The 14,592-nt window shown below is 48.7% G+C and overlaps 1 protein-coding gene across 1 annotated transcript in view; it reads right to left on the bottom strand.

Moving 5' to 3' along the window:
* Positions 1 to 14,592, bottom strand: part of CSMD2 (CUB and Sushi multiple domains 2) — a 668,027-nt gene that overhangs the window by 408,168 nt on the left and 245,267 nt on the right. Inside the window, exon 5 of the mRNA XM_027109194.1 lies at positions 11,210 to 11,417. Within this exon, the coding sequence (XP_026964995.1) occupies positions 11,210 to 11,417 (208 nt within the window). The remainder of the gene's footprint in view (positions 1 to 11,209; positions 11,418 to 14,592) is intronic.

The raw sequence follows: 14,592 nt of genomic DNA, 5'->3' as shown, positions 1-14,592 counted from the left end.
ACTGTTCACCGGCAATCTTCCCAAGGCTGTAGCTGAATGGGGCTGAGAGATGGAGGAGTCTGGTGCGTGCTGTTTTTGTTTTGACTTCAGATGGTAGATATTAGAACATGTCTCTATGTTCTTTAATATTAAGCAGTGTTTAAGAGGGAAGAGAAAAACGATGAGTGCAAGAAAGAGAAGATGTCTCTAGCAGGGAATCCTTGGAGAATATGAGAGCTGGAGCATAATGGGAGGGGCAGGAGCGAGGGCATTTGTCTACTGAAATGTGAGGTGCGGCAGAGATATTGGCTCACCCACCATTTCATCTGCTATCATGTTTCCAGGCTCCCTTATGGCTAGGCTGGACCATGTGACTACTTTTGGCCAATGAAACATGAGTGGGAGTGATACGTATCATATCTGGGCTGGGGCAGTGAAAAGCCCATGCTAGATTCTCTACTCTCTTTGATGGTGGAGCTATAAGATCCTAGAGCCTGGATACCAGCCTCCCCACCCACCGCCCGCCCCCACATGACTATGTGGTTTAGAGCCACTCTCATGATGAATGTGTAGCATGAGCGAGAAATAAAACTTTGTGGTGTTACACCAATGAGCGTTAGGGTTAATGAAGTTCAAAGAAGGAAGTGGCAGGAGACAAGACTGGGGTGGGAGGCAAGGGCTGGATCAAGGAGGGCCTATGAAGGGCTGGAATTTTATTCTGTAGACAATGGAAGATGATTGAAAGCTTTTGCCTGGGGCTTAGCATGTCAGATCTGCATTTTAATTAAACCATTCTGGTAGCAGCAGGGAAGATGAATTGGAGAGCGACAAGAAGCTGAGCAATCAGCAAGGAGGCTATTACAACCCACAAAGAAGAAAAGATGATGGGCTGAGCTGGGGGAGTGGTAGTAAAGACGGCAAGATATGCTATAGGAGGTACATTGGGAGAATTTAGCAATTAATTGAATGTGGCTGGTGAGGGAGAGGGATTAGACGGGGATGATTCCCAGAGTTTGGATGACTTGGTAGAGGGCGGTGCCGTAAACTAAGAAAGGAAACAAACCCTGTGACCATGTTAGTCGTCGATTATGAGTGAAGTTGGGACCTGTCGAGTTGGAGACACTGGGGGGACATCAAGGTGGAGCTGTCCAACAAGAGCTGGCTCCACAGTCTGATGCTCAGTGGGGAGGCCAGGCTAGGGGGCCACATTTGAGAGTTGTAAAGAGACAGGTGGTTTATCTGAAGCCACAGGAACAGATAAGTTTACCCAGGAAGAATGTGTGGAATGGACAGAGCAGGAAGACAAGAGCAGGATCTTGGAGTCACCAAAGAAGACAGAGAAGGAACGGTCAGAGGGGTCAAGAAGAAACACAGACAGTAGCTCGAGAAAAAAAAAGAGAAAGGAAAGTTCCAAAGGGAGAAATAACCAACACCGTAAAGGAATGTAGAAGTATCCAGTAAGATGAGACCTAAAGACGATCCTTTGGCGTTGGCATTGGAAGTGGTAGTGTTTGGAGTGGGGGTTGGTTCTCTCATGATGATCTTAATAGGAATGGTTTCAGGGCAAGGCTGGGGGTAGAAGGCATGGTGAAGTAGGTGGGAATTATTGGCGACAGAAGAATTAGAGGCAGCCAAGATAGACCACTCGTCCAAGAACGTACATGAGAAGTTCTCAGGGACACTGGAGTTCTACTATTCCGTGAAGCCTCACCTTTTTTTCAAACCAAGCCTGCCCTCTCCTTTCCCAAATGATGGAATCTGTTGAGCTCAACAGTGACCATCTGCCATTTTATCAGACTGTCCAATGCTAGTTTTCTCTGTGAATACTGCTTCCCTGGTGAGGCTGTGGGTGTCACACACCAGCCACTGGATGAGGAGAAGCTGGGATTAAAAGAAATATAAGCTCAGGGCTACAACCAGGGAGGTAGGGCGGTCTTAGGAAGCCAGAAGAGACTGTAAGAGCAAGGGACAGGCAAAAGCCAGTGTGAAACATGGGCTAGGTGATGCCAAAAGTGAGTACAACAAACATTTGTGGCCAAGTGCGAAGAAGAAGACCAGGACTGGGGCCTTGAACGTTGAGAACGAACTAACATCATTCTGGAAGGCAGATCATACCAGAATGATGGGCCTCTGGAAGGGGGCAGCTCCTTCCTTCTGACTTAGCGGCACCATCAGGCATCTGGCAGCTCCTCAAGAGAGGGCGGCAAGCGCATCTTGCTGTCTGGTGCCCTTCACGGTCCTGGCACGGGCCACCACGCAGACGCCGTACTTATTACCAACCTGTTGCATGCAGTCAGACCCACGGGGTACAGGCCAGCTGTCTGACCTCGGCTTCCCACACACAGAACTTGGCTGAATCGCCAGCTCTAGAGGAGCCGACGAGCCGACAGCGAACAGCCCTGGCTCACTTCCTGCCCCTTCCAGCTGCGGCTCGTGTTCCCTTCCCGAGAACAAGTTCTCAGTGATGCAAACAAGGAAGTCACGTTGATACCCTGTGGCATGTGCGGGAGCCCCAGCCTCACTCCCCAGCTCTCCGGGCCTGTTCTGCCAGCAGCACGCTGGGGCACTAATCCCTTCCCACTGCTCGGCTGCGGAGCCAGTAATGCTACTTCCATCTCTGATACGGGAGATGAGATTTTAAAGGGCTGGTTATTTATGGGCTGGCTCCTGATGGAGACAACAGATGCAATTTCATGGGCTCCATGAGAAGAGAACAGCTTCTTGGGCTGGCTTAAAGCATTGTGATGGGGCAGGAAAGGAGAGGGAAGCAAGGGTGTCACAGACCCACAGCAAGGCGGGAGGTTCTGAGTCTTGGCTGGAATAGGCCCATCCCCTTGCCAGCTCAGCTGCATCTCTGAGCATCTCTGCCACCCCGACACCTTAACCCTGCCTTGCTCCTGGCATTCAAACAGTCTGAAACCCCAGAGGACAGGCATAGGCCTACGCCACTTCCCTGTATGAAGTTCAAAGGAAAATAGGGCATTGTGACGATAGGCCTTTACATGTGCAATTCCCTCTGCCTGAAATGCTGATCCTGAGTTCCTCCCATGGTGGCTCCTTCTCAGTAGTCAGGTCTTAATCTTAGATCCTACCCCCTCAGAGAGGCCTCCCCTGACCCCTTTATCTTAATAAGGTCTCCATCGCTATTATTCCCCATCCTGTTCACTTCCTTCATGGTGCTTATCACAAGTGTATTTTACATTTATTTTGTGATTCTTTTATTAATGTCAGTTTCCCCCAAGTAGACCAGAAGTCCCACAAAGACAGGGGCTTTATCTGTCTCCTCCACCATTGTATTCCCAGTGCCAAGCTCAACGTCAGACAATAGAAGGGCTTAGGTAGTTTGTGTGAATGAATTATGATGGAAAAATGATGGCAGTAAAGATGGAGCTGGTAAGCCTGACCGAGATGTTGAAGGAGACACTCTTGATGAAGATGATGCTGGTGCTGATCCTGAAGATGACTTCTCAAGGCCCTGCCAGAGTATTTATTTAAGTACCGAACTTTTCAGCCATAGCTATTGATCGTCCCATGACCATCTCCACTAGTCTTATCCCAAAGACTGTGCATCGGTAACCAAGGGCACCTGTGTCCCTGTATCTCCTTCCTTGCTATGGCCTTAACTTCTCTCTCTGTGCCCATTTCATGCTGGGGAAGCCAGCGAGCATCACCGTCCCTCAGTACTGCTCCTTCCACTGTGTTCCTCTGGTAAATGATCCTACCACAGTCATCTAGCCAGAAACTTGGGATTCACTCCAGACTCCTCCCCTGCCTTCACTCCTCCTTTCCAATGAAGCCCCCAAAGCAGCTGATTCTATATCTGAGGTGTTTTCTGATGTCAGCTCCTCTGCTCCATCCCTTTACAACTGCCATAATTCAAGGCTGGATGATCTCTTGCCTGAGGGGTCACAGAGTTTTATAGCTGGTTTCTGAGGCTTCTAGTTGAACCCAATTAAGGTTCAGTGTGATTATGTTACTTCTCTGCTTAAAATACTTCGATAGCTTTCTGCAGTCTGTGGAATCCTCTCCCAGCTTATGAACATGGGGACAAGGTTCTTCATGACCCATGCTCTTCCTGTGCTCATCTCAGGCCTCATATCCTGTCCTTGCTTTCTTGCACCCTGTACCCCCCACTTGCAAAGCTCCAAACACACCAAGACCTTCCTGCTCCAAGCCGGTGGCAAGCTTTTACTCACCCCTCGGTTCAACTCAAAAGTCATCCCCTCTGGGACTCATTTATCTGAGTCCTCCCAGCAGCCCCTCCATCGTGACGGAAGACTGAGACCTTTTTTTAGAGGACGTCCTTTGTTTCCGTCTTCCCAGTGACCCTGTATTCCTTTGGTGACCCACCTCTTCTCCACTCCCAGTCAGAGGTGTGGGCAGGACAGATAGTCATGTGACCTGGGAGTGGCCAATGAGGACATTCTCTAGCTATACTGATATTGAGGGTGGAGCACATGATCCAATCTGGTCCAATCAAGAATCATCTGAGGGCTTTTGTGGAACCATTAGGAAAGACACACTTCCTTTCTGCTAGGATTGCTACACCAGTAGGATGGAGGAAGCTGATGGCAGTCACCCCTGCTACTTCACGGGTAAAGCTTGACTGAGACTGAAGCCAACCCACAGGAGAACAAAGCTGTGGGAGGGGGAGAAGCAACTGTGGACATCTGCAGCTGTGGATAGCTGCACGCCTTGATCCAGCAGTGCCTGTAGCCAGTCCCTGGACTTTTCAGTTACAGAAGACAACATATTCCCTTTCTAGCTTGAGTCAGCTGCAGGTGGGTTTCTGTGTCTTGAACCAAAAGAATCCTAGCTATTACATTTCTTTTTTAGCCCCTATGGGAACTTCTGTATACCTCTTAGAAAAGTACCTAACACATGAGATTGTAAAGCACTTAATTATATGCTGCCTCTTCACCCTAACTGTGAGCTCCAGGGTCCTGTACAGTGCATGGCTATTACTTAAACATTTGTGGAGTAAATAAATAACTCCTTGGGGATGGGACTGTGTCTTTGTCTCCCTAGCACCTAGCAGAGCCTAGTTCATAGAAGGCTGGCAGTAAATGATTACCAAAAATAAACAGGGGAAAAGTAACAAAGAACCAAAATGATCTAAACCAATGGTTTGACAAAGTATATGTGAATGAATAAATAAGTGAGTAGTTATTATTAACAAATCCCCATTGGCATGCTGTTCTCATTCTAATTATATCTGAATCTAATGACTCCTGAATGAAATAGCTAGTTAAAAGTCATTGAGATCAAATGGTTCTAGTTGGCTCAAATTCCATGTGTAAAATGCTTAACAATTAAAACTCAGTCTTTCAAGAGGATAAAATGTTACTAGCAAAATTTTCAAACTGAATGTCTCTAAAGTAGATGGGAGTTTTTGTATCCCTACCTATAAAAACAAAAGCAAACAAGTGAAGGGAAACAAGGTAAAGAAAACCCCTCAAAGTTGAATTCAGAGAGTAGGTTGAACCTGCTTTCCAGGGAAGTTCTGTTTTCAAAAACAGCTGAAGTCTACTGGGTGGCCCTGGGGGCAGGACCTGGGAACTCCAGACAGTGGAGTGGACTTTCTTCTATTCTTCTCCAGGTGGAAGGGGCCACCAAGGCTCAGAGGTAGATGTCAGAGCCCCAGGGTGGGGGAACGGTGGAGAAAATCTTCACTAGAGAATCCCTGGGACCACTTCCTAGATCAGGGAAGGGAGCTCTTACATTGGCCAGGAGGCCCAGGCAGCAGTCCTAGAATGATGCCCACCCGCCCCCTCATCTCCATCTCCCATATCAAAATGGTACCCACCCTTCAAGGTCCAACTCAACTGCAGGCCCCGCCTGGAGCCCCAGGACAATGTGCTCCTCTGAAGCCCTGCAGTGTGTTCTCCTTCCTTTTCCTACTTTACATGTTTGGTGGAGGCAAGTCTGTCACATAGAGGTCTGTGGGGAGCTTGGCTTGGGGGTGTGGGCACACAGAGAATGGGCAGCAGATCCCAAATGACTGGAGTGAAACAAAGAATGAAAATTGAAGTATATTGAAGGAAGCAAGGAAGAGAGGCTGGGAATCACAGCAGAGACTGACGCACAGAAGATGGGAGAGTGGTCCTGGGGTCTACACAGACATCCCAGGTGTGGGACGGAGCCATACGCACCCCCAACAAACACACGCCGGTGGCTGACACTTCTGCTGGCCCCCAGAAAAGGGCGGCTTCAATTCCGAGTGCAGGTCATGCCCTGCACGCCCTCCCTGCCATAGGAGGAAATTGCCAAGGGGGTGGGGGCAGACAGCGGAAGGGGAGGAGCGAAGGAGGGAGGAAGGCCCTACAAACTGCATCTTCATTAATCAGAGACAGCGAGCAGGTCCCAGGTAGAGATGTTCCTCCCCTCTCTCTGCAGTGCTCTCCTGGATATCCTTTCCATACACTCTGCCCCTGCTCTCCAAATCTGCAGGCCGCTGAGGGCAGGGGCTGTGCCAGGCTCCGGGGGAGCGCCCCTGCTTCCAGTCCGGCACAGAGTAGCCATTGGTAGCTGAATGAGTTGAACCTTCCTCTGCTTTTCTAAAAAGCAGCGAATTGGCCAGCCTGGGGCTGGGTCCAGGCAGAGAAGAGGTGATGCCGCCCGCAATGTGCTCACAAAGTGCAGCTCTGGGAAGACAGTTTCACCCTCCACCTTCTGACCTTTGCAAGGGCATCCTCTAGTCTGACCCAGGGGCTCTCTGCCAGTCTGCCTTACCTGGTTTCCAGGCAACTCCCCTGGGAGCTGGATCAGGCAGAGTGACCAGCCTGTGTGTGCCTTTCTGCCTGGTAAGATGCCACTGGTGGCAGGCTGGGAGATGGCCTCATGGGAGGCTCTGAGTGGCTGGAGATGCCTCTTCTTACCCTTTTCCCCTCAAAGAGTGAGCCCCTGCCTCTTGTCCCCATCCCAGGACTATTATTCCTACTATAAACCAGGCAGCAGTTTGCATGCTTATCCCTTTCCATATGCTTTGTAGGTTGGTAAAGTGAGCCCCATTTTTCAGATGTGGAAACTGAGGTTCAGAGAGGTTAGTAAATATCCTGAGATTACACAGCTGTTAAGAAGTGGATCTGGGTTTTGAGCCCAAGTCCATCTGACTCCCGAGCTTGCTATCTCCCCAGTTAGATGCCAAGGTGCAGGCTTGACACCTAATCCTGGAGACGCTGTACAGACCTCACCCCTGTTCTTGGAGGAGTGTCTGGCTTCCTCTCCTTCCTTGTAGCCCAGAGGAAGCGTCTGGTGAGACTCCAATGGAGAGAGGCCAGCATGAGGCAGAGGGAGAAGGGGACAGGTTCTGGGTGGACTTTAACTCACTGATTTTCTCCTTGACGGAGAGGCCGGCTCTGTAATGGGCTGACAATTATTTCTCCTCGTTACAATAACACGATCCTGATTCCCTCCAGGGACCCAGAACCCCGGGTTTTAAGAGTCTTCTGCATCCCTCAGCCCCAGCCCTCTGAAAATCCAGGGACCTCATGAGAAACTGGAGCAGTGGTGAGAGGATTTACCTAGAATTGGAGGGGAAGGAATGGGGCTCCCTGAAGGTCATTGCCAAGACTGGGTCAGAGCAGAAGAAAGACCACCACCTACCCCCGAGAAAGATGAGTGACAGAAAATCTGGCCCCTAAATTGAGTTCGGTGAACTAGAACTAGAAGTATGTATGTGTCAGGGGGTTTGACCTGGTGATGCGTATATGGCGATGACGTGGAGGAGTGTGTGTCCTTTGGCTGTGTGTGTGTGTGTGTGTGTGTGTGTGTGTGTGTAGTGGGGGAGTAATACCAAATCCACTATGTGGATTGTAACTCTCAGTCAGTTCAAACCCAGCTTTTGCTCCTGGTCAGTCGCACACACAAGAAGGCAATTAACTTTAGGGAGAGTAAGTCTAAGATGCTTGAGACCCTCTCAGCATGTCAGAGTTACAGGGTTCAGTGCTCACCATAGTAACAACCTTTTCCTGCTCAAAACATGTATGGTGGGATTCCCAGAGGCCAGTGATGGACAAGCACAACAGGAATCAGCAATCCACTGATGGATGCATATACATCACAGGACTTTATAGTTACGGGCAAACGACGCTATTATGTACCCTCCTCCCACCTCTGTCTTTCATTATGTCAGTGCAATTGATTATATCCTGCTGTATTTTTGGCTTTGAATTGTCCTTTGTTTTATGGAATAATGTTCTGAGGAGTTGGCAGGTTTTGTGTGTTTTTTTTCTCTAATATCCTTACTTAGCAAAATAAAAAATTATCAACCCTATTCTTCCCCGATTGTTTGGAAATTTTACTAGTCCATGAAATCCAAACCAGAGGAACCCCTAATTTAAACTCTCCTGTTTATATTCCCCCTTGGGGTAGGAGGACAGTGTGGAACCTGAGTCAGGGACAGTCTATGCCACCACCCTCTTCTGAATCAGCACGAATCTGCTACCCAATAAGGGAGATAGCGGACTTTTTTCTCTCAAAGATATCTCTGTTTTTCTCAATAGATAAAGGGATGCCCAGTTGTTCAAATTCATCTTTTCTAAGAAGATCTGCTGTCTTTCTATGCTTGGTGCAGGGTTCAAGAGAACAGCCTAAAATCGTAACGTATGCTGATAAAAGCAGTATACTTATAAACCAGGAGCATCACATTTTCACAGGAATCCTGGGATACATAAAGGAGAGGGGCTGGGGAAAGAGCAGGTTCTTTGCACATACGTCCTGAGCCTCCATCCTGAGCCTCCAAGTTTGCTTATCCGTAGTTGCTATGCAGGTATAAATTAGAACAACAAATGCATCCTGCCTGGCAATGCATCAACCCGGTAAATAATTATAATTTAATCTTAGAGCAAAGAGTTCTGAATGACTCCCTTAACGATTTCCTCTGCTAAATTCCTTCCCCACTGAGTGACTGAATAGGAAAAGGAATAATCTTTCAGATTTGCTTCACTCCAGAAGTTTGGACAACCGTGTACACCCACACCTGGGAGGCAGAAGCTGTGGGAGACCATTTGGCCCGCAGACAAACAAGTGAGTGGAAGACGCTTTGGGGCTGGAAGAGAGGGAACCGGCAAGGATATTCATCTTCCTATCTGTTTACAGAAGTGAAAACTTGGAAACAATCTCTCAAGAGATCTGATGGAGTACATTGTGTCAGTGTCACGAGGGAATGCCACACTGCCGACAATCCTTCACAAACATAGCATGATTCCTGTGCTGGCTGGCTAAGAAGATGGGCTTTCAAGTCCAATTAACCTGGGCTTGAATCTCAGCTCTGCCCCTTACTACCTGTGTGACTTCAAGCAAGTGACATAACCTCTCTGGGCCTCGTTTTCCTCATCTGTAAAAGGAGGAAGATTATGCTACCTACTTCATAGAAGACGAAATGAAATTATAGCTGTAAGAGCTTAGAATTAGCCTGCCAAATATTGATAACAAAAGCTCAATAAATACTGTTTATTTACGAAATAAATACTATTATCACACCTATTATACTTTGGAGACATCTGTCATGACACAAGGAAAAAATTTTCATGATATAATGTTAAGTTAAAAGTACATAACTACTGATATATTTTAAGTTCCTAATTTTGTAATATTAAAATATATGCAAGTGGCCAGCTAGCTCGATCTAGGCAAAGCAAAAAGGCCAAAGGGGAATACATCAAAATGTTAATACTTGTTATTCATTTCCTTATACCTTTTAATATTTTCTGTGTTTTCTATAAGGAGCATATGTATTACATTTATGAACAGAAAAATAGGTATTTTACAAAAAGAGTCAGGGGGACAGAAGGTCTTCAGGCTGGGCAGGTCCCTGGGAGTGCAGTTCAGTGAAGAGTCATCTAGAGTTCCACCCCAACTCTGAGCACCAAATATCTAGCCCCTGGCCCTGGACCAGCCTCCACACAGCAATTAGTCATCAGCTCACTGATGTCCCTCTCAACACCCCATCCAGGGTAGCAAATGACCTGAAGTGGCCAAGTTCACGCGACGAGCTGATGACACCAAGGTCTTCTGACTCCCAGGTCAGTATGCCTTCCAGTACACCAGGAAATTTGAGTTTCCCGGTTCCCAAAGCTCTAAGTCCATATTTGGGAGGAGTCTGTTACCACTTTATCCCTCTCAAAGAGTCATACTTGGCTTCTGTTGTGGGTTTGTCTGATTGTCTCACCCTCAAAGGGCCATGTCCTTCTCAACCAGCGTTTCTACAACATAGCACGAAACCTGGTACAAAAGAGGTATTCGATATCCGCGGACACCTGTTCTCTTCCTCTCCCACCCTTTCTCCCCGTCTCCGCCTGCCTCCCCAGCCCACTGACCACTGTGTCTGCCTTTCCGAGGCGCTATCTGCCCCTGACTTTTGTAGCTACCACTTTCCGCTTCTCTCAGAGCCCTCGGTGACACCTCCTCTGCCTCCGTCCCAGGCACCGAGCCCTGCTTTCCCCAGCGCCGCGCAGCAACGAAGGCTACAAAGAAGCACACCTAAGTGCATCCTTCTCTTGGCTCCCGATGTGCTGACCCAGGTCCCGGTGGTGCCCTTATCCTGATAACAGAGCCACCAGGAGAATACGAGAACATGTTCTGAACGCCACACCACCACTCTCACAGCTTGTCACCCAAACAGGAAGCTAAACACTCCCAAAGTCGACCTCAGTCTGGGCACGTCTCTGGGAGACCACAAGCAACTAAGGCTGGTGAGCCTTCATCATCCCTCTCTTCCCAAACCTGCCAACACCGGGTCTCCATGGCAGCGGAGTGGTAAAGCCAGAATGATAGAGAGCAGGCTAGTCCTTCCCGCAGAAATCGCGACACAATGCCTGTCCCATCTCAGAGCCCTGGGGATGGGAAAAGCAACCGCCACTCAGGGCTCTATTCCCTTTGTTGGATGCTTCCAGAAATGGAACAGTATTTCAAATCATTTCACTGAGACCCTGTCCATGTCCTAAGACCAGAACACTGTTAGTCTTACTGCAAGTCACTCGTCCAAGGCCCATCCTGTAATTCTTCAGCAAGGACGTGCTTCAAATCAGATATGAAAATCACTGTAAAAATTTACCCCAGCTCTAAAAATACATAGTGACTTCTCATTATGATGAGAGGAAGGCTCTTCAGCAGTGGGTGGAGGAAGTGGCAAAGGGGCCTTCAGCTGCAGGTCCAGGCGCTGAGGGGACCACATCCCAGTAAGCCACAGCTGCAGGGAACAGGGGAGGGGGCGGACAGGCACGCTTACCAGAGGGAGGAGCCTTCAGTCCCCGTGACTTCCAGAAAGTCGTAACCGTCCTCCAGCTGGAAGTCAATAAAGACCAGGGCGATGGTGTCCCCCAGCTCGGCCAGGATGGTCCAGGTGCAGTCGGCATTGTTGTGGTACTCCGAGGGGAAGTGCGGGCTGGAGATGATGCCGCTCTGGCCCCGCAGGGTTCCGCCGCATGCGTCGTCCGCTGTGGACAGAGACAGGAGGCTCACCGTGAGTCGGTCAGGTTCCCAGGCCCTGGTACTCGTCCTGCGCTTCACCCACGAGAGGCAGGGAGGGTCCTGGGACATGACGTGCAGAGAGGGTGCCCCAAGACCCTAGTCTGAGTTGGCCTCATAACAATGATACTAAGCACTTCCAAAGCTCTTATCACGTGCCAGACCCCGTTCTGAGAATTTTAGTTATCACTGCTCTCAATGGACAGATGAGGAAACCAAGGCACAGGGAGGTGATGTAACCTGCCTGAGGTCACACAGCCAACAAGCTAGGCTAATGAGTTGGGTGAACTGTGCCCTTTGGAGCACGTTTTTAACTACGATACCACACTGTTCTGCAATGACCAGGAAGGAAGGAGAAATCAGTTGTCACGTTTATTTCCACGATCACGACTGTGGTGACCAGGATGTTTTTTCCCACCAGATCTTGGTACACCTCAGATGTGAGGGAACAAAACAAAAACACAGCACAGCTCCCTTGGGCAAAACTCAAAGGGCATTCCAGGCCCGTCACAGATTGGCCGGACCTCTGCAATCTTCCCTCCTGACCCTTGGGCCCAGGCCAGCTCTGTTCTAGTGCTGTGTGTGGTCAGACCTCCTGGGCTCTGTTCACATCGCTCCCTCTGCCTGGGATGCCCCTTGTCCACAGCAAGTCTTCTGATGCTTTGAGAGCCAACTTCAAAGCCACGTCTCGGTAAAGCCTCGTTTCCCCAAGCTTTTAGTAATGGCTCTCTCCTCTGTGCTCCTGGAGCAAAGTGTCCAACTTCAGACACGGTACTTGGCACTGTTTGAGTGACCTGTCACATGTCTGTCTGCCACTCTAGGTTCTGAACTTGCTGGGAATCCCCAAGGGCTGGGACCACGTCTTACTCATCCCTGCAGCACATCCTGGTGGAGTGGCACTGCTCCAGCCTAAATCCCAGCTGAGACTTGATATTCAGAAACAATGATCCAAGGAACATGCTCCAACATAAAGTAGTTAAGAGCACTGGTTTTTCAATTATTGCAGACTCAATGTGAATCCCGCCTCTAGGGCTTCCAGCTGGGTGACTTAGTGGACGTCATCCAAATTTCCTAAGCCTGCCCTCCTGGAGCTTGTATGCAAGTAAGTGACCGTAATCCACTTAGCATATCATGTATTACAGATACGGACTAAGTTGTAAAGAAAGGAAAAATGCAGTATCAGGGTTCAAACGTGTATCAGAGGCAGTAGAGTAACAACAATCAAAGCTACTGCTTATTAAGCATTTCCACTGTGCCAGGCGCTATTCTAACTACTCTACATATTTCATGACCCTACGAAGTATTATTCCCATTTTACAGGTAAAGAAACCAAGGCACAAAGAGTTTCCGTTATTTGCCAAAGGCACAGCGTATAGTGATTAAAGGAGCTGGGATTTTTAATCCCAACAGTCTGATTACAGGGCCTATGCTCTTAACCAACACATTCTTGTCTCCCAGGAGTATAATTCACACTTTGAGGACAGATAAAGCAGTACATTACTTTGCTTGGGTGAGTCAGTTTGGGAAAGCTTAATGCAGGAGGCGCCATTAGAGCTGGGTTTTGAAGGATGACTAGGAGATCATTAGAGAAGAAATGGAAAGGCATTTATGAGAAAAGAGAACCAAAGGTCATAAGCATGGGAGCCCCAAAGCACAAGGCATATCTAAGATAAGTAGGTCTAGATGGCCTAACACAGAGTGAACAGAGAGGAATGATGGGCGATGGTACTGGAAATGTAGAAGGAGCCCCAGGACAGAGAGTGCTGGGCCCAAAAAGACTGGAAGCAGCGGACCATATTGGAAAGAAAATGGATTTTAGGATGAGGAAGGTGAAGATTTGAATTCAGGTTCCACAGTTTGCCAACCACGGGACCTTGGCTGATTTACTTCTCTAAGCTTCATTCTGCTTCTCTGTAGAACGGCTTCTTATGACAACTGAATGGCATAATTAATGTGACAGTACCGAGCATTAGCCAGAGACTAGCACGTGTTAGATGCCCAACTGGTGCCAAGTTCTCCTTTTCTTTCCACTTCATCTTGAAGATCAAAGGCAGTGAGGAAACAGGATTAAATTTGCGTCGTAGAAAGACCACTGTGGCCGTGGCACAGACGAGGTCTGAGCTGGGGGAGCGGGCAGGATGCCCTTGATAGTGCAGAGTCACCAAAGTCAAGGTGAGGCCAGATGTGATCTGAGCTAAGGCCCTGGGGGGGTGGGGGGAGGATCTGATTGAGAGATAGTTAGGAAGTAGAATCTACAGGACTAGTGGTCCCGAGGGATGAATTCCAGGCTTCAGCTACGAGCATCTGGATGGATGAAAGGTGCCGCTTCCTGCAGCAGGGAACCCAGGAGGGGGGCATCTTGTGGTGCGGAAGGCAACCAGGGTTCAGTTCTGGGCACCAGGGCTGAGTGTGTGCGGGGGATGAACCCGTGGAGAGATGGAGCTGACAGTTGGATAAACAGAAGCAGTGTGGGATGGAGATAAAAGTGAGTTTATTCAGTGGCCCTGAACTATTCTTACGAATGTCGTTCTACAGGGTCACGGTCTATTTCAAGAGAGTGAGCCCATTTCTACATGCCAGCTCCCTGGTATGTATGAGCACAGAAGTGAAGGCACCTCACTCAGTAGGTACTCATGAATGTTTCCCTCCCACACTCATTAAGTGAGCACCTACTGTGTGCCAGACACTGGGCCAGGACCAGCACTACATCATGAAAAGCTTGATTTCATCCCTGCCCCAAGTATTTCTCACGCACAGTGGCTCCCCAGAATTGTTATAACCGAGGTGTCCAGGCACAGTGATAGCAGATGGGACTTAGGGAAGGCTTCACACAGGAGGCAACATTTGTGTTGAAACATTCATTCATTCAACAAATGTTTACTGAGTGCCTATTATGTGTCAGGCACTTTTCTAGGCGCTAGGGATTCGTCGGCAAATAAAACAAAAGAAAATCCCTACCCTCATGGAGCTTACATTCCAGTCAGAGGGAAACAGACAATACCCAAGATAAATAAGTAAACCCTATGGTAAGGGAGGTGGTGATAAATGCAGAACGGAGACGGGAAGTATTCTGCACTGGAAGTGGGGGTATGGACATCGCAGAAAGGTGGTCAGGGAAGGCCTCGCTGAGGAGCTGACATCTGA

This window comes from Aethalodelphis obliquidens, unplaced genomic scaffold (genome assembly GCF_003676395.1).
Source record: "Aethalodelphis obliquidens isolate GAN/ISIS:26980383/991018 unplaced genomic scaffold, ASM367639v1 scaffold9, whole genome shotgun sequence".
NCBI classification, from domain to species: Eukaryota; Metazoa; Chordata; class Mammalia; order Artiodactyla; family Delphinidae; genus Aethalodelphis; species Aethalodelphis obliquidens.
Note: the sequence above shows the minus strand (reverse complement) of the source record. Positions and strands in the feature narration are given on the sequence as shown.